This window comes from Phyllopteryx taeniolatus, chromosome 6 (genome assembly GCF_024500385.1).
Source record: "Phyllopteryx taeniolatus isolate TA_2022b chromosome 6, UOR_Ptae_1.2, whole genome shotgun sequence".
Taxonomy (NCBI): Eukaryota; Metazoa; Chordata; class Actinopteri; order Syngnathiformes; family Syngnathidae; genus Phyllopteryx; species Phyllopteryx taeniolatus.
This window is the reverse complement of record NC_084507.1, coordinates 27,139,888-27,164,590: the sequence shown is the minus strand read 5'-3', so window position 1 is coordinate 27,164,590 and position 24,703 is coordinate 27,139,888. Positions and strand designations below refer to the sequence as shown.

The window sequence follows — 24,703 nt, the reverse complement described above, 5'->3', positions numbered from 1 at the left end:
GCCAATCCAGCGACAGCATCGTGACACTGAATCACAAGTAACGCGCATCCAACCAGGAAGAAATCATATACGAGCGTGTCACTCGAACGGCAGAGCAAGCTGTTGCATTCAAAAGTAGCGAGGATGGAGGGGAGAAAAAAAAAAACAACAACAACAACAAAAAAAACAAAATAGGCAAAGCTGCGGGGTCGCACGCAGCGTTCCCCCTGCGAGGCTTTTTCAACTTACCAAACAAGTGTAGAAAACGTGAAGCAGCCTCTCGGAAGAAACCACGTTGGACTGAGAAAAGATTACAATACGATCTATTTAGAGAAGCATAACGTCACCCCTAGGGTGACGTCACGTGGGATTCCTGAAGTTCTAAATCATTGCAGTCCGCTTGGAGGCGGCGCGAGCTGGGCGGAGTTTGCAAGTGCACACACAGCGAGAGGATGGACCCGGGCGGCGGACTGCGTGGGGCCGGAGTGGGTGCGGTCGCGCTCCGGTACCGGCCAATTAAGTATGCTGCAAACACTGGCACTGGAACTGGACTCAAGCTGACACCCGATATGACAATAATACAACGTTCGAGTGAGAGCTACTTTTACGTGCATGAGTTGCTTGACTTGTAAAGTGTCAAGGACACATTTTAGTTCAAGAAGGGATGTGCAGGATGGATGGATGGATAGTGATTATTTTACCATAGGGGAAATGAACTATTCACACATTCACTGCCATTAACGGCTTTAGAGGTCAAATATCCGTGTTACCTGGGAAGGCCGGAAGTGAGCGAGTTAATCAGTCAATTAATTATGTTTTACATAGTGAGGATAAGCGGAACGGAAGATGAATGAATGAATTACTGTATTAATGCCTGTGTTGTAAAGCAAAATAATGCGGAGGTCTAAACGGATGTTCCGAAGCTCAACTTCCATGTTCTGGTCCTCAGCCGTCTCAAAATCTGCAACAAATCTGTCCTCAAGTATTAAGAAAAGTCTTTGTGGATTAAACAATGACCAAGCCCAAAGTTTTTTACGGCCTGTAAGAGGAGTGCATTTATGTGTCCCAAGGTACAGTCTCGACAGGGCTAATTATTGGACTCCGACTTTTTGTAGCACTGCCAAAAAGCTACACGTTTGCTCCCAATCGGTTAAAGCCAAGTCTCAAGGTTACAAAGGCAAAAGCAGTAAACCCCAAGAGTGTAAACTTTGAACCACTATTGTGTGTAACCTAAACGCAGACTTCAGCAAATCTCATGAGATTGAGGATCCATTCTGCTTGTGGGTTTTGCTTTTTCATTGGCTTTTTGTAATATTTGTCCAGCAAGACGAAATGCTGTCGTGTAAATCTCGCGAGACTTCAGCCCTGGAGCAAAATGTGGAAAGTGGTATGTTTGCTGCAAAGTTGCCGGTCCACTCTCAATCATTGTCGAGAGGCTCCTGATTAGGCAGCAATCTCCAAATCACTCTTTCTTTCCTTTCCTTGATTCCCAATTGTGGGTCTTCCATGTGTTCATGTGAAAAATATGGGCTAAATTATATTTTCCCAAAGGGGAAAATGAAGAACTGAAGTGAACTTTATTTCGAAAGCACAACTGAAAATAAAGTGGTCTACACAGATAAGAATCAAACTTAAGAAATAAGAACAATTGAAGATAAATAATTAAAAACAATATAACAAATAATTAAAAACAATATAACAAACTCCCGCCTGTGTGGAGTTTGCATGTTCTCCCCGTGCCTGCGTTGGTTTTTCTCCGGGCACTCCGGTTTCCTCCCACATCCCAAAAACATGCATGAATTGGAGACTCTAAATTGCCCGTAGGCATGTGTGCGAATAGTTGTTTGTTCCTATGTGCCCTGCGATTGGCTGGCAACCAGTTTAGGGTGTACCCCGCCTCCTGCCCGATGACAGCTGGGATAGGCTCCAGCACGCCCGCGACCCTAGTGAGGAGAAGCGGCTCAGAAAATGGATGGATGGATGATGAGGAAAAATCAAATTAAGTGTCGTGTACTTGCGATGACCAACACACACAAACAAAAACTACAAAGAAGCAAGAGTAAAAGTGGAAGAAGAAGCTAGGCTAACTATTAGCTTGTCGTGCATTTTATTTGTTTTTCTTGTGGTGAGATGCCTTATACAACGCCTTATATCAAGTTAATGGATTATTATATTTATATATATTCTGAATTGTATGGAAGAAGCTCTCTGAATGTTCTGAACTCCTATTTCAATGCAAGTGTTATATTGAGCTGTCATCGTCTTCATATCGCAAAACTAGTTGTGACTGAATCGACAGTGCTGCGCTTTTTATTAACCAATTGAATTGTTGAAATCGACTAATAGAACAGAATAATGAATGTCACGTTATTCCAACAGTTCCGTGAATTTGCAACAAAAAAAATGGTTCCAAATAATCTTGCAGATATGTCCCATCACCGCTTTGCATTCGCGCCAACTGCAGTTTGTTCCACTACGTTGTTCTAATGTGGACTTTTTTCACCACATAAGAAGAGATTTAAAGGACTCCTGAGAACACGGCATTTATTTCGTCGCTCGGTTTGACCTGCTGGTGCCAACTGGCCGTGATTTCTGGGGGGCCACAGACACTGCTGGTGAAGCCATAGCCCGGCTCCTGGGATTAATGACTTCTCACACACATTGAGAGATGTTTACCGCTTGCCTGCGACCACTCCGCTAAGAGCACTGTCACTGAAACAATAACGCAGACTGAAAAGCCCTCATAACTCAGAGCTCCTCCGCCTGTGTCTTTTAACCAGAGCTTTAATCAACGTTTATGACATCCTTTTGTCTCTTTATTGCCAATATATTACCCAACCAGTCCAAACATTATGTTCTCAGAGAAGCAGACTATTAAGGCTGAAAAGCGCAGATGCAGTTTGGGTCAGTGACCCACACTAAAGCCCATTTGATCTATATTATACTAAACCTTTTATTATTATGCCTTTGTGCACCACTTATGAGGAAGTTCACCTTGGAAGGCATTGAAAGCGTTGCGTGGATGGCAAAAGGTGCGGGGATCTAAAAATGCATGAAAGATCAAAAAGTAGCTTTTATGAGTGGGACTGCAGATGATTGGATATTTTTCGCTTACTTTGAGCAGCGCGGGTTATTCTGCAGGGATGGAAAAATGTCAGGGTTGGATAATAATGCGACATGCATTCCTCAGTATCATGCCTCAGCAAGACACGCTTGCAATGTACACATATACATATACTGTATGTATATAGTATGAATGCAAGTGCATTACCCATGTCCTGCATTATGTTTTTATTCATTTTTATGAAAAGTTGAAGCTCCAAAGTTTAAGTGGCATTTAACCAAACTTATTTTTGAAAAATATACCTCTTAAATGAAACATAATTTGAAGTTTTAAAAAATAAATAAATAAATAAAATCATCATATTTGATGTATCACATGACCTGTACACCTTGTGAGACTTAATCTTAGTGAGCAGCCGCCGAGTGTAAGTTTTGCTTTTAGGGGGCCAGTCTGTGTTATTTTTTATATATTTTTTTTTTTTTTACAATTCCACCACAGAAGTGTATCAGTTAAAGCAAAGCAATGTTATACTGTGCTAACCTTAGAACCATGTTCCATGGAATTGTATCAATTTATTCCCAACAGTCAGCAGTTCTCTTTGCTTCCATTGCATATGCAAGTGAACGTTAGATTTTTTTTTTTTTTTTTTTTTGTCCAATCAGATTTCAGTCTCCATTATGCTGCAATGTCAATCTAATCTGCCAATGGCCGATGTAACTTAAACTATATTAGCAATGGGACTGTTTCTTTAATAAATCACGTTTCAAATTTGCCTCCCAGTAGCCCCAAAATAACCTCAGTATTTTTCTGTCCTCTGATTGGTTGGTCGGCGCAAAACTGTTACAGACATGTTTGACCAACAAAACACGTGCATAGTGATCAGCACATTTTATTTTATTTTTTGTTGCAAGAAATCATTTTTTGCTTCACTACCCCAAATGCCTTTTTCTCTCTAATGCCACACGTTGTTATATTGTTTTTTTCATGATACACAAACATGCACGTTATTCATTCGCTCCACAGTCACAGCATGGTGGTGGTTAGCTACTTGTGTAACCACAGCTGCCCTAAAGTGAGCCTAATATGAGATACTGTGCGTTGGTAAAACACAGTACCATATGAGCTAAAGGAATTGATATCTGCATCTACGTATGCCTCGAGAGTTGCTTTTAACAAAGAGGGTTTTTTTCTGGTGCCATTTTTTGCATCCCTAGAAAAAAAAGCTTGTAAAAGAACTACAAGCAGATTAACAGTTAATCCTATACAAGCATGACTGCTGAGCCTAATTCAACAAAACGTATGGGCTGGGAGGCTCCCAGTAGATAACCCGAGTGACATTCCAGCTCTCAAACACTCCAGCCTGTAACATTTACATTAGGTGGCTGGAGAATGTGCCTGTGCTGCCTGTCTGGTGCTTCTGTGGATTTATTAGAGTGTAGGACAATGTTCTTTGTACTTACCATGGACCCGCAGCGCTGTTGACATCTGAATCGGGCTGCTGTTTATGTTCCGCCTTATCAAGGAGTATAGGACCACACTGAAATGGTGGGGGATGAAAAATTGCAAGAATAAAGTTCTGAGATTGGCAGAATAAATTTGTAACATTATGGCAAAAACAAAAGCTGTAATGTACTCGGCTAAAGTTACAAGTTTATGAGGAAAAAGTCATAATAGAACAAGAATATGAAACGTTTTTGAGAAATGTATATTTACAATCTCCCCGACGGTCCTCTTCGTGATTTTTTTCTTCTTCTGATTAACACATTTGTACAGTTAAGTATCTTGAATGTGTTTTAGTGATGAATTAGAAAGTCTCTTCACAAACATTTTAGTAAATTTATATAAGGCAGTGTTTCTCTTCATGTCCAAACAAATATTGTGATCTATTGTATTTGATTTATGAATAGCTGCAATATTTTGATGGTGACGAAATGGCAGGTTGGAAGGCTATTGTTATCGTCGGTCTTATGATAAGATATAACATTGAGTTATTCCCTGATCACCGCCAATAATTGAAGCACATGTCAATATATAACACAGCAAATCATTTCTTGATGCCAACAACTCTCAAATGTAATGTGGCTTCCCCCAATTAAATAACAAGTACATTTTGAATGCTAACAAATAAGTCAATGACCTCATCCACATTTAATTTTCAAAATTGGAAAACAACCATTAGCTGCAGCCTGCAGCACTTCTCATGTGCAACGTCAATACATAAATGACGCCAAAATCACAGAAAGCCATCGCTGTGTGCACGTACCCATCCATCCATCCGTTTTCTATTGCACTTGTCCACATTAGGATTTGCAAAGGAGCTGGATCACAGGTGTTTTTTGGAATGTGGGAGAGAGAAAAAAACAACACCCAAGCCCTGGAAGAACATGCATAAACCACACAGGAAGGACAAACCCAGAACAGCAGAACTGTGAGACAGATGTGTTAACCAGTAGTGCTGCACATTATGTACACAGTGTCTTCAAAAATAAATGGAAACAGGGCTTTTATTATCACCCTAATAATGACCAAACACCCCACCTAAAGTGAACTTGTCAAAATTTTATCATCAGGGTCACACAAGCAGGTATTAAAAGCGACTTTGTTGTCTTGACTTGATCAACACCGCCCCACTGTGGCAGCATCATTGTTTTACACTGTTTTTTCGCACAAGCCAGGGGTAGGCAAACTTTATAGCTCGAGGACTACGTTTCATTTTTTAAATGAAAATATTTTTTTTCCCCTTATTTTTTAAGTTACAATGTGTATGTTTATAATAAATGTATTAATATTTCTTTAATATTGAGAATAAATACAATATTTAATGACACATGAATAATACATAAATTAATATGCTAATTATGTAAAAAATAAATTAATGCTTAACAAACAAAACAATTAATAAAGGACTCTTAATAATGTAAATCCTCGGTGGGCCACATTAAACAACAGCTATGCAGCTGCATTTTGTCCACCCCTGACATAACCTTTCCTCTAGTATACTATTTCGCAAACAAATCACACAAAAAAAGACATGTATAGCACCAATGTGTAATTATTCTACAAAATGAATGAATGAATCAATCAATCAATGACTGAATGATGTACGATAGTTTATTTCGAGGACAAAATGTAAATTTAGATAAACAAAAATATTTTTAAAAATATATAAGTTGTAGTATTTGAAAAGTCGTAGGAAGAAGTAAAAAACAATATATTCCTGGTTCCCTAGTAGCCCATATTACATTTCTTCTATTGGTTCAAAAATGTGTTCATTGTTATTTAAAATGTAATGCTTATTGCTGACAATTACATTGTATTTACCAATTCGCTTTTATTGTGAAGAAAATGTCTCCTTACATCCGGTACTATTACCTGTCTGCGTGCACTTTGACGCAGCTTTAAAAAAAAAAAGTCCAAAGCGGCACGAGGCTCACCGCCCCTTCGCCACCAGCTGTTTCCACCTCTGTGCTCCTCCGGCCGTCAGCCCGCCGCCGAGCTGCCCCCGCGTTTCAAATGCAGCAGCGACCATGACAGGCATCGCCGCTGCTTCTTTCTTCTCCAACGCTTGCAGGTTCGGCAGCTGCGGACTCCACTTTGACTCCCTGGCTGAGCTCATCTTGCACATCGAGGATAACCACATCGGTAAGCTACGCGGTTAGCATTAGCGGCTAGGCTAACGAGCTAGTCGGTGGCTCCCTGCTCCTTGACAACACTGTTGCTAGGTGTGGTGGCAGTCGGTCTTCGTTGTGCTGTTCCTGGGCTTCCTGTCCATCACGACGCGGTGTAAACAGGGTGTTTGTGCGCGTGGGAACATGTCGCGACATGTCAACGACTTCTTAAGTCCAACAGGAAGACGAGTTGTTGACATTCGGTCTTGTCGCTCATGCGACATTTATTGCGGCGCGAGGCCCCGGAAGCTCGGTTGACTTGCAGTCTGCATTAACCTCAAGCAACTTGAACACTTTGGAATTCCTTAGTTGTTGTTTTTTTTAATGACTCACAGAAACACTTTTAGAGATAGAGTCCAATTGTTAGCGTTATCAGTCTTTCTAAAGATGGCATATTATGAGAAGTTAACTTTTTAATGTTTGTACAGTAGTTGCACTGCCTGCCCATCCATGGAGTGTAATGTTAATGTCCTCACTCGGGTCAGTTAAGTAAATCTTAAAAACTGCAGTGCATAACTTTTTTTTTTTGTTCAAAAAAGTCCTTTACTAGAGGAGAGTACACAATTGCTGATTAAGCCTATAAGCTCCTCTAATTTCTCACTGTATTTAGGTGTTGTAACAAATCTGCGACATAAAAAATAAAAGTCGTCGTAGTTTTAGATACAGTGCTGTGAAAAGTATTTATCCCCCTTCACAAATTCTTTTTTTCCCCCCAGTTTCCCCACTTTAACATTTAAGATCATCAAACAAATGTAAATATCAAACAAAGATAACCCATGTGAAAACATACAATGCAGTTTTTACATTGTGATTTTATTTTTCAAAGGAAACAAATATTCAAAGCTACCTGGCCCTGTGTGGAAAAAGTAATGGCCCCCTAAACCTAATAGCTGGTTGGGCCACCCTCAACAGCAACAACTGAAATCAAGTGTTTTCGATAATTGGCAGTGAGTCTTTTACATCTCTGTGGAAATGTTTTGGCCTACTGTTCTTTGCAGAATTCTTTTAATTAAGCAACACTGGTGGCTTTTTGAGCATAAACAGCCTTCTTAAGGTCATGCCACAGCATTTCAATCAGATTCAAGTCTGGAATTTGATTAGGCCACGACAAACCTTCATTTTGTTTTTTTTTGTTTTTAAGCCATTCTGAAGTTGACTTGCTGGTGTGTTTTGGATTGTTGTCCTGTTGCAGAACCCAAGTGCGCTTCAGCTTGAAGTCACAAACTGAAAGCTGAACATTCTCATTCAGGATTTCCTGGTAAAGAGTAGAATTAATGGTTCTATCAATCACAGCAAGTCGTCCAGTCCCTGAAGAAGAAAAGCGACCCCAGACCATCACATACCACAACCATGTTTGACTATTGGTATGGTTTTTTTTTTCTGAAATGCTGTGTTACATTTACGCCAGATGTAACGAGACACACACCTTCCAAAAAGTTCAACTTTCGTCTCATCAGTTCATAGAATATTCTCCCAAAAGTCTTGGGAATCATTCAGACATTCATTCATTAAGTCACCCTGGAACTGCTTTAAATTGTGGGGCGGGAAAACACATAAGTTTCCTTTTAAGGGTGACTGTTCAGGTTTGTTCATTTACGACACAATGGCATCTGCATGTAGTGTGTACTGTACACTGTCTACTTTTAAAATATTAATATCATGCAAATATCCAAGCTGGCAAACTTGTTGCTGCATCTACAACAATGAAATGGCAAATAAAATGTCCTTGATATCTGAACTAGGACCTCGACATTGAGTTTTATGACATTTTGTTTTCATAGACACATTGTCACTCAATAGACAGTTTGAAGACGGTTTCATTTGGCTTGGTTTTTGTTGTTTATGCAATTAATTTATACTGTACAATCGTACAGTATCATACACAATCGGAAGACGCTCAGTCATTGTGATACATTGGGGTCCTCTGTGTCCAGGGATTTGTTGGTTTTATTGCAATTTGCATTGCTATGTCAACGCTATGTTGAACTCAGGCTGTGATTGATAAAACACTGGCATTGATTAGTCATTTGTGATTGATTGATTGATTGATTGATTGGCCAATTGAAGCGTGGTGAAATAGTGGTTAGCATGTCTGCCTCACAGTTCTGTGGTTGGGGGTTCGAACCTCCTGTGTGTAGTTTTCATGTTCTCCCCTTGCCTGCATGGGTTTTCTCCAGTTACCAACCACACGCCAAAAACATGCATACTAGGTTAATTGAAGACTCTAAATTGTTCATAAGTGTGAATGCGAGTCAGCTGAGGTAGCCTCCAGCTCCCCCGTGAGCTTAATGAGGACAAGCGCTATAGAAAAATGAATGGATGATTGGCCTATGGACTGATGTATTACAAAATAACAACAGCCCATTCTTGTACTTGTTGAATTTAATTGTGTTAATAGTGCGTTTCATTCAGGCTGGCCTTCATATTTGACATGTAAACTAGCTACATCATAGAAATGTCCTTGAATACTTATTTAACATTCTCCATGGATGTCCAGTCAAGAGCGAATCTCATTTAGCTTGAAATAATCCAAAGAATAAATTCTCCTTGCTCATAGTTTAGCATGGTTAGTTTAGTTCTTGCATCTGGTCCCTCCATCTCATACTTCAGTCCTGTTATTGAAGCTGACAAGGCCCAGCTGTCTCTGTTGTTCTTGTTTGTTGCTTGAATGGCTTTAATATCCTCTCCCCTCTCATTGTGTGCAGTGCGTGTGTCTAAAGTGTTAGTCGCAGGGGGAGGGAAAAAAAAAATCCCCCAAAATGACTTATTGGGGAATAATGAGGCAATTAGTGTGTTCGGAGTGGAAAAACTTTGTGCCCCCCTATTCCCTCACCCCATCCCCCCTGTGTTCTGGCCGGTGCCCAGTCGAAGAAGTGCGAAATCTTGCACGCCGTGCCAAGTGCCTGTGAAGCATAATTACAGACAGAATGCCTGATTTGGCTGCTCTTCCTCCTCATCTGGTGGCCTGCTGCATGAAGCACATTCTCCTTTATAATTAGGCGCCTGGAAAACAAGCAACAACATTCTCCTTCCAGAACCTGGTGACAGACAATAGATGGCGCTACCCAGCTGTGCTTGCTGCAAAACGGACCAAATTAATACAGGTATCGGATCATGTACAAGTCCCGTGGGTGCAAAGCTCAGCTGTCCCAATACTTTTGTCCATAAAGTGTACTGTGAGTCAGTCAGTCTACAAATGGGTATTATAGCCTCACTGAAAATAAAAACAGTGTTACCACCATAAACTTGGATTCAATTCTAGAAAAAAGTAAAACCAGAAAAAAAAAAATTCAAGAATAAACTTGTAATTTTGCGATAGATAAATAATAATTTTTAAAAATCACATTTATAATAACGTGTAATATTACAAGAAAGAAACTAATACGATGAAATCTATTTTTTCCAAGAATAGTTGTACTTCTTATGCTGTTATTATATATTTTTTAAATAAAGTTCTACAAGAATAGTCATAAAATTTGAAGGAAAATAGTTCTAACACAACAAAAAATGTTGCAATTTTACAAGATAAACTCCGTACTGTACAAGATTCAAATTTTAATATTACATGACACTTTTGTTTAGCAATCAAGTTGTCATTTTACATGAATCGGGTCTTAATATTACAAGAAAAGTTTCTATTTTCTGAGGAAAAAGTGATCGTTTTTAGGATAAATTTATATTGGGAAAAATGTGTTGTTCTTGTCATATCACAATAATATCTTTCAACTGACTTTTTTTTTTTCCCCCTTGTAATTTAAAAACTACATATTTTCATGGCAGCCCTTATACTCCCTCTGTCACAGTACTCCACATTACTAAATTATTACCACAGTAACAATATGGTGAGAGTGGAAGCAGTAACATCTGCAAAAAGGGCAGATCACAATGGACTAATGGGTTCCAACTTTGTGAACATATTCAACCACAATGAAAGAGTATATACTAACAAGCACTGTATGGGGGGTGGGCAGCAGCTTGCAGGGAAAGTATTCAACAAGGAGCCTAAATCAAGTTATTAAGCTTGAAAGATGTCCTTAGTGGTTTGGTGGTCATGTGTGGCAGCAAAAACCTCAGTGAAATGTTTGCTTTGTTGCTAAGAAACCAGGCCTAAGTGGACTCCAAGCACACAGTGAGTGTTATTAAGACCTGAATGTGTATGTGTGTGTGTGTGTGTGTGTGTGTCTGTTCGTGTTCGTTCGCTGCTGGGGCCTGGCGTCATGATGGCCTGCAGTGTCCGAAGCTAGCTAACAATCAGTCTGCTTGTTGCCAATCCTCACTGGAGGCTCATTTAGAAGATTTTGCTCTGTGCGGAAGTAATAAATTTGGAAAAGCACTAACTAGTTCCCTGATCTGTGCACCTGGTTGGCCTAATTAGATTTCCCCATCCCCCGACACACAGTGGTGTCTAGCTCACCGCAGTACAAACTATGTTTACTAGTTTAAATGCCTTGTTTAAATAAAACAACAGTAGATTATCTCAGTTCCTATTAAATACTGTAGATGACTGCTGAGCCCATTGAAACTCTGTTGCTAACTCAGTCGCGAACCAAAACAGCAGCATTGAAGCACGTAAACGATCTGTGAATTAAAGCGTACAGACTTACCGCATGTTGTAAACATGCTCACGACACGGTATCAATGTGGATCTTGCATTATTTGGACGACAATGGGCTCTTTGCACATAACGCCGGGATGTCATACTTTATCTGTTGCGGGTAATATGGTTCACTCTTTTCTGGTTTTAGCCCACCATGACAACCGTGTAGTTACAGGCTCGAGTAGACAGCGGAACGTGAACCTACCCACCCCAAAAGCAACACAAACAATACCATGAACATTGTTGTGTTCCAATGCACACATCATCATCATGTTTTTAAGCTGTTGTTGTTTGAAACGCCATTTTATTTGACATAATACAACATATTGGCAAAATTGCTGAGTAGTATTCCACAAATGTGTTTGCACAAATAAGGGGGTTTTCTGAGAGACACTTCCCACCTAATATAAGTCTACCCCCATCTGCAGTAGAGGAAATAAACTACAAAAATGGAAGTTAAGTTAATAAATTAGTCAACTTTTATAGACCACTTTAAAAAAAAAAAAAAAAAAACGCAGCTGAAAAAAGTGCTTTTCATACAATAATGCAAATCAAATTGAATATAAAACACTAATACCTTTTTAATTAAAACAAATCTAAAAGTATTGTCTTTAGAAACAAAACCACTCTGTGACATTGAGACAATGCTACTTTTCTGTCTTGTTATTCTTGTTATTTTAGCACTAGCTTAGGTGCTAATGTGACTGTTCGGCGATGACTACAATGCTCATACAAACTTAATCACACATTATTTATAAAAAAAAAACGTTTTAGCATGTACCTTAATTGGCTTGATTTCTTTAAATTCAGACCATGTCTTTGTCTTAAAGATTATAGTTCCCACAGTGCCTTGGTACCAAGTGGCTTGAAAGTAACTGGAAAAAAAATATTTGTCTGAAAATGACAGACAGCTCTGTGTGCATGCCTTACTCAGACATGCTCATACTGAAAAAAAAAAAAACTTTTTTTTTTTTTTTTTTTTTGGGACAGAGCGTTTGAAGCCTTTTCTGTGTTTTGAGTACCCGCGAGACAGCTTACACATGGAGCTCAACTACTCTGTTTCATTTCCTTCTGAGAGGCCACATCATAATGAATCGCCTGTGCCACCACTGCTGCTAGTGTCCCCCGCTGCTCACAGCCGCCATAAACGTGTCACCGTAAGGCTCGCCACTCGGCCCTACCCCACGGCGCATCTGGCCTTGAGGGTGGATGTGGAGAGCCAGACAACAGTGGAAATGAGAGGAGTGTGTGTGAGACAGAAAAGGGTGAGGGGAGGGGGGGGGGTGAAGGGTCGTCGAGGGCGTTGTTAGCGGGCAGCAGGCGTCACTTCCCCCCGTTGCTTTAGGAAGGTTTGTTGATCGCCGCTCGGTTTCCTGTTGCACGGCGTCACCGGGGCCCTAATGAGAGCTTGTTATTGCGTCATGTTTTTTCTGCACTCACCAATACAAACTAAGGCAGACACAATTTCCTTGCTCAGTATGAATGTTCTGTTTTGAACATTTGTTCCCCTCCTGTTTTGATCCCAGTGTCTTTTTGAGTAGATTCATGCTACCCGAAGGAGTTGCGTCATGGTGGAGGTCTGCGTGGATATTTCTCAACTTCCCATGATGTTATGTTATTCCTCTTTAGACCGCACACGAGTGTCCTGCTTTGCAATTTGGGTGGGCAGGTAGATTTTTGGTTGATTTTTGGTTTGGGTATAGGGGTCCTCGGGACCGATAATTCGTTTCGAGGTTATGAACGACGTACAATGGAAAAAACTTGTGCACACATTGTCAGGCAGCGCAATAAGGCACGCTCAGTTACCACCGTACTTTTTCATTTGAGAGTTTTCTACTAACGGCTTAGAAAAGCAAAATCTTTTTTTTTGTCTTGACAACAGCTTTATTAAATCAGGTGTATTTATTTGCGTATTTCCTGGTGAAACATGATTATCTGTGTAGATGTCGTACTTGCGTATGTGTGTGGGGTGGGGGCAGATCCGGGACTAAATATTGCAGCGTTAGGACGACGCCGACTCTCGTACAAATTTAACGGTGACACAAACTAGTTGAGATTGAATCAACAGGAGCAATCCGATGGTTGCATCCAAGTACGTAGTCTATTTTGTCTCAGTTGATATAAATAAAATTCATGAACTACTTCAAGATTTGATTCATTTACAGTTTATTCCACACAGTTGACAGAATTGCAACATGATTTATTCTGAATGAAACAAATACAAAATCAGCAACCCTTTGTGCTTTTTGCAGATTACAAAAAGACATTTTTATGGGTGCAAAACTTTGGAAAAAAAAAAAAAAACAGTGATACGGTGGGCTCTTGAGATACGAGCGACTAGACTAAATTTTTTCAAGACACAAGCTTTCTTTTGGCCGATTTTGTTACTTTGACTAACCCTAACCATCAGTGGTATTTGTTTGTTGTTTTGTATTTAACAATCTTCTATTTATCTATCTCCAACTACCTTTTTTTATGTAAATCTTTTTCAAAGCCCAACAACAAAACAACCCCAAAAATAAGAATGTCCTACAATAAAAATCCAAACCTCAAACTATTAACAGTCCCTGCCTAGGAATTGATAAAGGGCATTAAAAAAAACATGAATTCAATTATGTTATATTCTTTGTTACAGCCACGTTGCTCCCCACACAATAAACAGGTCTGTCTTTTACTTTAGTCAACAAACAATCTGCCTCCCACCTGTCTTGGAAGTTAACCGTTTTCCATCTTTCGTTTGGCCATTTTTGGGAAGGGGAAGTGTAAATTTGCTCGAGGAGACTGGTAGCATAGTTGCGAACGACTGCAAGGGAAAGGGCGCTCGCCGGTCTAGACTGATGGACCAACACACTCGCAAAGCATTCTGGGATTTGTAATTTTAGTGCTATATACTGGCGGGACAGCTCTACTACACATATAATATGGTCTTGCTGGCCAAATATAATTACATCGTGGGCCAAATTTGGCCCCCAGGCCTGAGTTTGACATATAGGCTTTAAAGCAACTGATATTTGAACATAAACAGGGCAGCAGCACGTGTAGACAGACAATATAGCAGTACTCTTGTCATATTTTCTTTATTCTCTGCAAAGAATGAATAATATCGGTGCCGTACTGAGGAGGTGAGACCATCTCTGTGTACTTTATGTCCATCTGTTTGCCTTATACTACCTACCAGATGCCCAAGGCACATCAAATGGAGCAGCACAATGGCCATTGAATTGATGCAAAGTGTGACAAAAACAGTTTCTGTTCAAATGCCTTTTAATTATGTCATTGCTGTATGTCTTTATAAAAGTACGTTTTTATATACTGCCTTTTTCTCATTTAAAAAAGGAAATGACAACATTTCTGTTTTTTGTATTCAGGAAGGCTCGAACAGGTTAATGTCATTTCCATTCAATTCAAATGCATAAAGAAGATAGCGATTTTAGCGTGGTCACGGAGCAAATTAAAGTTGGATCTTAAGGCATCACTCTATATGTAACGAACAGCAAACTTGCCTTGGTTTACTATATTGGGTGGTAATCACGAGCATGAATGTAGAGGCTCATTATGATGAATACATTTTCCCTCTTTAGTATTTTATGTATATATATTCTACACCTACAAGTCTCCCTTTTTGTCGGTGAAATCATGTGGCCTGCCTTCCGCCATGTTTCATGCGATCTTTGGTCTGTAATGTTTGCGTCTGACTTCCTCTTTTCGCTCTGTTTGTGTCCTGGGAAAGGATGGGCTAATCTGAACAACAAAACCGCTGTCATACACCAGAAATATGGTAGTAATGTTCATTAAAATTCCAAAAGGGCTATACTAACCTTCTGAAATAGCAATGATTATCAGTAAACCGGAAACTGTTTCATCCCTAATTACAATATACTTTGGAATAAAACATATCCTGACTTTAAGAAAAAAACAACAACAACAAAGTCAGACTAGGAAGAGTGAAAATCATAATGTGATTGATTCTGGTTAACCTAACCCTTCTATGTTAGCAGTCACCTGACTTTATAGAATGAACTCTGTAACTAGATATGGTGACCATTCTTGGCCTGCTAATTTTTGCCCACCAAGGTGGACCACCTGTGTAGCTTGTTTAAAGGGGTTCACATCTCCACTTGAGGCGCCTTCCTCCTGGTCCCCCCGGTCCTGGCCTGACTGCTGGCGGGCCCCAAAAGAATAGCAGAGGCCGCGGGGATTTGGCCCCCCGGAGACCATCCATCTCCGTAGTCCCCGCGTGAGGTGTGTGTGATTTACAGCGTGTGGGAACAGATTGATCCGCTGCTGTTTGAGCAAGACTTCCATTCCTCTCACGGAGGCTCATTAGTGATATTCTGGTGGGCTCACACATACCAACACACAAGGCTCACAAAAGCATGACCATGTGAGCCGCCTGTGGTCTTTGGCGCTTGTCAACATCTTTCCTACACAGTTTCCATGACTTTGAATGGAGGGCGGAGCGTGATGGTGCTGTCCCTCTCACCGCGTCCAGCGCTAAAGAAACACATGCTTATGTTATGGCGTGTTCTTGATCTGAAACCTATCTGCCGGTATCGTAAAACTGTTGTATGTTGTCAGCCAGGCTTTGGGGCAATTAGCTACAGCATGATGCGCCGTGTCTTTGGAAAGCGTAATTATAGAGAGAACAACTGGAGCCTTCATTAGATTCACCTGCAGAACATAAAGAGATCTACTATAAAAGCTGTATCACAAATTCTGCATTTGCAAAAATAATAATACTCAGTGGTAGTGCTGTGCGAATTTTTATATTTCAAAATAGGTAATTTTATATCCCGATAACTAACGAAATATAGTGTTTTCCCTTACAATTACATACATTTAATGTCAATTTTCTTTCATCTTTTCCCCCATTTAATTATGGAACACATTTTACATAGAAAATGCAATAAAATAATTAAAGATAAATAAAAAGACAACACAAATATCCAATGGAAAAATACCTTTCAAAATATCTGCTAGTATAAACATTTCACAAGGAATTTACACCATTGTTGTGTACATCGTAATGGAGTGTAATGCGCAATAGTGTTGCATCCATGCTCCTCGCAGTGCCGTAAACCGTTATTTGTACGTAAACGTGATGCAAACATGGTACGGGAAAGGAAGTAAGCTTTTATTCCTGCAGCACTTTTTAAAAAGCACACTACTTGTTACCAAAGTGTTTCACACACGTTCAAAATTGAAACAGCTAGTTTTGAATAGACATATGTGGATAAAGCAGACGCGGAGGCAAACATGACACCAAAAGAAATCAACTAGAATAGAATAAAAGCAATAAAAAGCGGGCATGGAAGGAGAGTGAGAGCGAGCAGTGTGTATGTGAATAACAGGCTCTTTTGCATGTTTTGATACAAGAGATTGATTCATGAATTATTTGTTGGAAGAAAACTAATATTATCAAACATTTATAGAGCATCCGGGAAGAAATAACACCATCTCAATGGCTCTGAGATGTAAAACATGAGTTTAAGGAAGATAAATGTTGCTCTTTGTTGGTACTGATCATCGTTTTATGTAAACTAATAAGGAGGATATTCTCCCAAATCAACTTGTGTGTGTCAACACTGTTTGCTGACAGATGCCTGAGGCCTCATTGTGTTTGGCATCATGTAGAAAGTAACCGAGCAGACGGCCTGCGGTGTAAGGTGCCGTGAGTAAACGAGCTGGTGGGTGGAGAGCAGCCACATGGGGGGAGCAGTTTTTCACAGCTCAGTCAGACTCGGGCAGACTGGCGGGGAGGTGGAGCTCCACAGGCAGCTCGCTTATTTATTTTTTTTTTTAACGGGGTCGTCCCTCTGCTCCCACTCGGGCGCTGCTGCTGTGAGGAACGTTTGAAGTCAGGCCTGCTTCACCTCGGGGTGTGGAGATGGGCTATCGTTGTACATTTAAGCACCGCTAAACAAGATGGATGTCTGGCTTCCCAGCTCAGTGTGTGTCCAGTGTAGTTATGATTGAGCGATGTGCTTAGAAAGTAGTTAGAAATGTGATATATATATTTAAAAAAAAAAAAAAGTTTAGTTTAAAACATACTTTTAAAGTATTCCTTAGCGACCGTTCTCACTCTCGCTCGCACAGTTTTCCAAATAAGAGGCAAAGAATGCTCGCTTCAAGCTGCTTATTTGTCCCTCAGATGACGTTTCCTGTAAAAGTGACTCATAAAACTAAATAATTAAACATTGTATACTTAAACACCAAAATATTCAACCTGACCATTTAATTTAATCTAAGAACGTCTGCTACCTTAATGCTAAAATACAGTATGTGTAACACCATGAACGGTCTAACGGAAATTAACAAATATTACAGTAATTGTAAAGCTTTAAACTGCTACTTGAACGCACAACGGAGCAGCAACGCATACAAACGGAACATACAGTACAAAAATACTCACAGGCATACAGTGTACAATATTCTCTCTGCTCTTTGGGAACGACTCGGTGGCATAGTGACTGACCTTTTTAAGTTCTTGTGTGGAAGTGATCATTGATTGAATTACGTCTTGAAGTTATTTAGCCAACAAGTTTGCCATCTAAAGAAGTACAGTATGAATATTGTCAGCTAAGAGAATTGAAGCTACATCCGCCACCACGTATTCTTCTGCTCAACACAACGCGGCTCGAAAGTGCTTCCAACATTGCACCGTCGGATGAAAAAGGCTTACTCAGCCATTCCTTTTGCTCCCTCAGACACAGACCCCCGCCTTCTGGAGAAGCAGGAGCAGCAGCAGCCCACCTATGTCGCCCTCAGCTACATCAACAGGTAAGCAAGCGCGTTCCCTACAAATGCTGCACGTACGTCACTGAGTGGAAAGCTCCTTTGAAGACCTAACAGCCGTTGTAGACGTCATCTGGGGGATCGTTTCAGAGGGGTTGAATCAGGATTTGGTAGCTGGTTTATTTTTACAACACCGAGTCAGCTTTGAGTCTGCCGATGTCTCCCAGCTTGCGGAAAAGCTTGTTTATGTGGTTGTCACTTCATTTCTTAATTCCACTTACTGCTTGAGCATTTTCATTTTTATGACATGTATTTAAAACAAGTGTCCATAAATCCCTTATGAACGTCTTTTTATGTGACTAAAGCTGCTTCTGTGTCTTTTTTTTTTTTTTTTTTTTTTTTTTTTTTTTTTACCATATTTAAAAAAACCTTGCCAACAGCTGACTAAAATCGCACAGTGCTGTATATTATATACTCGCTTTTTGCACAACTTGTTATTCTCGAACAAGGAGCTGAAAAACTAAATTTACATCACGTAGTTTGATCCAGGGATAGACCAATGAATTTCCTGGTTCAATTAGAATTTGTATTTGAAATGTTGTCATCATTAGACCAAGACAACACTTAACAAGTGCTCAAGAGTATTCAAACAATATTCTCAGGCCACTGATCTTAGAGTGTCACACAATGTCATCAGCAGTTTGCAACAGGGAGACTGGAAGAGTCACAGAAAGGCGTAGAAGTGAACGTCCTAGGAAATGTATTGGTCCAATTATGAATCAAACGCCTTTTGTGAATTTCAGTCTTCACTAAAAGGCACATTTTCAACCCGAAAAGTATCACTTGTTTGAAAACAAACATATCTAAATGATTAAATGTACTGTACTTAAAAACGAACTATAATGTAACTAAACTTAACAAATGTAGTGTACTGGATTTAAAAAATAAAATAAAAAAAATGCTCATGCACAGTTTGAACACTTAATTCAGTGATTCTTTTGCATACCACTAGAGGGGCCCGCGTACCATTTATGGTACTCATACCGCACTTTGAGAATCACTGCCCTAAAATAAATGTGCTTTATGGACAAAAAAGTATTAGGACAACTTGCCATAACTGGGCCAGTCCACACCAAAGTCATTCAAGGGTGCCTTTATGGCCCTTGCTTTGTGCGCTGGGGAGCAATGGAAGCACGGAATTATCAAAAATATCTGTCAGAATGACTTCAGGACGGAACTAAGAATGTGTATTGATGTTTGTCATTTCCTTCAGGTTCATGACGGAAGCTGCGAGGCGAGAGCACGAGGCGCTGAAGAAGAAGATGCAGCCCAAGTTGTGTCTGTCTTTAACGGGAAGCCTGTGTCGCAGCAGCGGAAACCTCACCCCTCCCGTCACGCCGCCCATCACCCCCTCGTCGTCCTTTCGCAGCAGCACGCCCACGGGTAACCGTCCGCCACGCGGCCACTCACACCCGATGACACACGGACTCTGGATTTCGAGCCTGAAAAGTCCTAATATTTTTGTTCATATACAGCAAGCCTATAATATAGGACAGTGATACCTTGACTTGGAGTGACCGGACTCAAGTCAAGTCACGTCACGTCACAACAAGCAGCCCTTTGGGAGTCCTTCCAGAAAATGGCTTCAAGCCGTTTAGTGTCACTCCCACTTGATGTTTACTTTCAAAGTAAACATATAAGTGAATTACACGTTCTTTATTTAAATCAGCCATGTCACTTTGAATGTCTGCTAGATTAATGCTAACACATGATGCAAAATGCCATAGATGGGCAAACAAATAGCATCTATGTGGCAGTGTTATAAACCTTCAAGCAAAGCATTTTTAACCCAAATGGTGCAGCAACACATGTAGACAGACAATATTATAATACCCGTTTACCCTCCCCCCCCCAGAAAATGGCTAATATTACTGAAGTTTACTGAGTCACTTAGTTGTGAAACTCTCCTTTTTTTGTGTCTGTATGACTGTCTTATACTGCCCCCTTGTGGCCAAGGAGCACAATCAAATGGCATTTCCGTTCTTTTCGATAGGGACAGGTGGTTTGAGATAAGAGTGTTTCGAGTTACGAATATGGTCATGGAGTGAATTGAACTCATAAGACAAGGGAACACTGTAAACATATTTTCAGCGGTTGGGGACAGAGCCCTGCGGCGAACAATGGGGAAATAAAGTAATTGACGCCGACCCTAAAAATGTTTTAAATTGCCTGTATTAATTGCATAAGCTGTTAATGTACCACAAACTGTGATCGCAAAACACTTCATCATGACCCTTAAAGAGAAAATGTTTTACAGATAGTTTGATTTTGAAAAAATGTACCAGAAGTGCGCATGTTTGTCTCCTAGGCAACCCAAGAAAATAGTAATTGCTGAGCACTAGTGAGACCGTTATTGTTTGTTAGCGTGAAGAAAAAAAAAATAGAAATGCAGCGAAGACTCTCCGTAACCTACGCTAACAACCCTTGCTAAACTTAGTTCCTCCCAACATACAAAGATGTCTCTTCGTTGATGTATCACTTCAACATACTTCCTTGACACCGATTACGACTTTCCTATTAGCAAGGGCTTTGGCGCCATCTTGCGGATGAATGTTCCAGAAAGTTGAGTTGTTCGAGCTTACACAGAAAAAGATGTGACCAGGCAAATTTGTATTTGTACTTTGATTGTACTTTCACTAGGATTGGAAATTACGATAGCCCAAAATGTCAAACAATGCTAGGTAATGTTATGCCAGCCTCCATTAGTCGCCAGTGAGCACAACCTCTTGGCGTGTTTAATGTTAGAATCATTTACTGTACTGCAACACGTTCTTCTTTTTCTGACTTGCAATTGCCTCGCTCAGGCAGCGAGTGCGACGAAGAGGAGGTGGACTTCGAGGAGTCCGACAGCGACGAGTCGTGGACCACAGAGAGCGCCATCAGCTCCCAGTCCATCCTCAGCTCCATGTGCATGAACGGCGGCGACGAGAAGCCCTTCGCTTGCCCCATCCCGGGCTGCAAAAAGAGATACAAGGTCGGTTTTACACTTTGGTTCATTATCATCACGTCTGGATAGAGGAGGAAATATGAGAAGAAAGTTAGTTTTTCTGGAAGAAAAGTTCTCATTTAAATAAGCAAAACAATTGAAATATGTCACTTAACAAGTCCTTATTTTACAAGAATAAAGTCGTTGGCATATTACGAGTATACATTTGTAACAGTTGAGAATACAGTTTGAATATTAGAAGAAAAAGGCCTCCATTTAAAGGAATAAAGTTATAATATAGAGAAAAGAGAGTAGAAAAAATGAATAAAAGTCTCAGCATTCAGAGGAAAAAAAGGGATAATTTCATGAGAATAAAAAAATATGACAACAGAAGGGTTCAAATTAGATAAATAAAATGTTACTATTTTGAGAATAAAGTGATAACATTACAAGAGTCACATTTGTTACGAGATTTCACACTTAATATTACCAAAAAAAAAAACAAATAAACCGTTCAGAGAAAGAAGTCCGATTTTTACCCGAATACATTTGTAATATCAAAAGAATACTGTTGAATATCATGAAGAAGAAAGTCCTAAATCTACAGGAATTACTATAATATTACAAGAAAAAAGTAATCATTTTTGCGAGAATAGGTCTTATTATGAAGAAAAGTATGAATTTAATGAAAATGACCCTGAACAAATTATCTGAGAATAAATTCATAATAAGGTGGTAATATTTCAAGAAAAACGTTAATTTCCGAAAGAAAAAATTAATAATCGTACCAATATGAGGGGAAAAAAAGGACTTTTATAAAAAGTCTTAATATTATGAGGACATGTTTTAATATTACAGGAAAAGTCCTAATTTTAACATGATTTTTAAAACATTTGGATTATTATGAGAAATAAATTTTACATTTATGAGAATAAATCCATATTTGAAGGTAAAAAAAATACTAAAATGTAGGACTTATTATGAGAGAGAAATATCACTTTTTATGTGAAAAACCATAATTACGTTTTAATATTACAAGAATAAAGCGATAATATTAGGAGAACAAAATGGTAGTTTTTATAAATAATGTAAAAAATTATTTATTTATTTTTTTTTTTTTTACAAACAAATTTTACTAGACTGTCATAATACGAGAACAAAAATTGTACTATTGGGGGAAATTGTACAAGAGTAAACTCGTATTACAAAAATATAGTGGTAAAGCGACAAAACTTAACTTTTTAAATGAAAATTTAATGGGGGGGAAAAAAATCTCGTTTACAAGCACAGATAATAATAAATTTTCTTGTAATATTATTGCTATATTAACGTGTTCGTTTTTCTCTGAAACATATATCTTTATTCTCATAGATTTGGACTATATTGTCCCACAGTTGTTCTGAACCTGTAAACTTGCTTTCACCGTGAAAAATGAACCTTTTGATGAGGTGAATGAAAAACTGCACCAGAACGTTTTCATCGCTGTTTTGTTTGTTTTGTGCCAGAACGTCAACGGGATCAAGTATCACGCCAAGAACGGCCACCGGACGCAGATCCGAGTGCGCAAACCCTTCAAGTGCCGCTGCGGGAAGAGCTACAAGACGTCTCAGGGTCTCCGGCACCACACCATCAACTTCCACCCGCCCGACATCATCCATTGCAAGATGCACCAGTAGCGCTCTCGCCGGCATGTTTTCTCCTCATCATCATCATCTTCATCTTCTACTTCTGCTCCTCTGCTCACCGTGCGCTACGACACTAGATTTGTTTTGCATGCTTTAAAGTGGGATATTATTCACTTTGGATTTTATTCTGAATGTTCAATCGTAAAAGTTGGTTTTGTAATTTGCACATTGAAGCTACGATTTTTTTTTTATTAATTTTTTTTTTTTTTTTTTTTAACTTGTGGATTTATATGGTTCTTATTGGTGATGTTTCAGATTAGAAAGATTTTTTGTTTACTTTGCAAAATGCCTTTGTCATTCGACGATGTGCCAAACCGGGACCCACACGGAAGCCGTGGCAGCATGTCGTCCGAGTGGTTAGCACACATGCCTCACAGTTAACAAGTCATGGTTTCGAATCCAGGGATATTTTTTCCCGTGCTTGTGTGGGTTTTCTCTGGGTACTCCAGTTTCCTCCCACATTCCAAAAACATGTGTTAGGTTAATTGAAGATTCGAAATTGTCCTTATGTGTAAATGCTTGTGTGTCTATGTGCCCTGCGATTGGCTGGCAACCAGTCTAGGGTGCACCCCAGCTATAGAAAATAAATGGATTGATATACCTAATTTTGTAGCCAGTGAGAAAAACAGGGAAGTCCTAATTTTACATGAATAAAGTCAAAATATTACAAAAATAAAGATGTAGCTTTCCTACTTTTACAAGAATAGAATTTTGCAACAAAAGAAAAAAGTCCCAGCGAGATGGAGACTATGTCAGCTGACTTTAAGCACGAGACGGTGTGCATCCTGGACTGGTTGTCAGCCTTGTCATGTTTTTTTTTATATATTACAATATGGATTTCCGCATTAACTCTCTGTAACGTTAACTTTTTTTTGTTGAAAAATGTCGACTTTATTCCTGCAAGCATGGCCCTGCTTCCTATTTACAACTGGTGATGTTACTGATTGTTTTTGTTGTTGTTTTTTGTGGCTAGTGTCTATATGTTATCTGATGTTTCAGTTCCACATTTGAATCAGCTGTTTGTGTGTTTTTTTTTGTTTTGTTTTTTTTTTAATTCTCCCATTGCCATTGCCAGTGTGCGAGCACCCAAGGGTAAACTCAGGTGACGTTTGAAACATTTCAGCAACCCTCCCCAACATCTTCTATCAGTGTTTAAGCTCTCCTCGCTATCATTTAGCTTCATTTTCCCTATGCAGTTTTTCGAAGCACTTTTTATTTTGTCAGTAACAAGTTGCCAACAAACGAGCATTTGTGCCAACCTCACGTTCCTTGTCTCTGTAAATATATATTGTATATGTAAGTGGCAGCCGTTTGCAGAATGAGCAGCAAAATTCCAGTGTTTTCCCGTCTTGTGACGTCGGGCCTTGTCTTGAATTGTCAACCATTCCAAATTATGATGGTGGAGGCACACATGAGCCTCCCCGTGAGAAGCTGTTAGAGCCCTTCTTCGATGTCCTTCATGTCAATGTACTGTACTAGTACACGCTTTCCTCACTTGTGAGACAGTCCAGTGTAACGTAGTCTTACTAGGATGCCAAGGTTGTCGAACTCGTAAGAAAAAGCATGCACTAGTACATGGATCTTAACCAAGATATCAAGGATATTGGTTGGGGCTAGTAGTGTTGCTAGTAAGGGTTAATTGGGTACTAGTAGGTACTAGTAGTGCCACTAGTAGAGGAAAACGGTTACTGGTAAGACAAGTCTTTCTCCTGACATACACATGAGCGTCCCTGCCCTGTGAAGCCGTTTTACAGCAGGGGTGGGCAACCTTTTTCCTACAAATTTGTAAAAAATCCTTGGAAGGCCAGACTAAATTTGAAATTCAAATATACATATGAGCATTTATGTGTTAAATGTCTAGGGTGGGAGTGTCCCCCACCACCCCCCAAGTTCCACATAGGTTGTATATGGTCCACAAACCATGGGTTTCCCACCCCGACAAAATAAAGAGGGTCTTGGCTCGTCTTTTTACGAGTGTTCTGCAGCATC

At 39.7% G+C, this 24,703-nt stretch overlaps 2 protein-coding genes across 3 annotated transcripts in view; one reads left to right on the top strand and one right to left on the bottom strand.

Annotated features, from left to right (window-relative positions):
• The window catches only part of creb5b (cAMP responsive element binding protein 5b), a 46,873-nt gene extending 46,435 nt beyond the window's left edge, over window positions 1-438 (bottom strand). For both annotated transcript variants that reach the window (XR_009788954.1, XM_061776486.1), the window contains exon 1: window positions 229-438. The gene's annotated coding sequence lies outside the window, so the exon portion shown is untranslated. The remainder of the gene's footprint in view (window positions 1-228) is intronic.
• Window positions 439-6,464: 6,026 nt separating this feature from the next.
• Window positions 6,465-24,685, top strand: jazf1b (JAZF zinc finger 1b). Its single transcript, XM_061775606.1, has 5 exons — window positions 6,465-6,685; window positions 18,016-18,088; window positions 19,317-19,486; window positions 20,908-21,077; window positions 22,535-24,685. The coding sequence occupies exons 1-5, from the start codon at window positions 6,571-6,573 to the stop codon at window positions 22,703-22,705; spliced, it is 699 nt and encodes a 232-aa protein (XP_061631590.1). The 5' UTR covers window positions 6,465-6,570; the 3' UTR covers window positions 22,706-24,685.
• The last annotated feature ends 18 nt before the right edge of the window (window positions 24,686-24,703 follow it).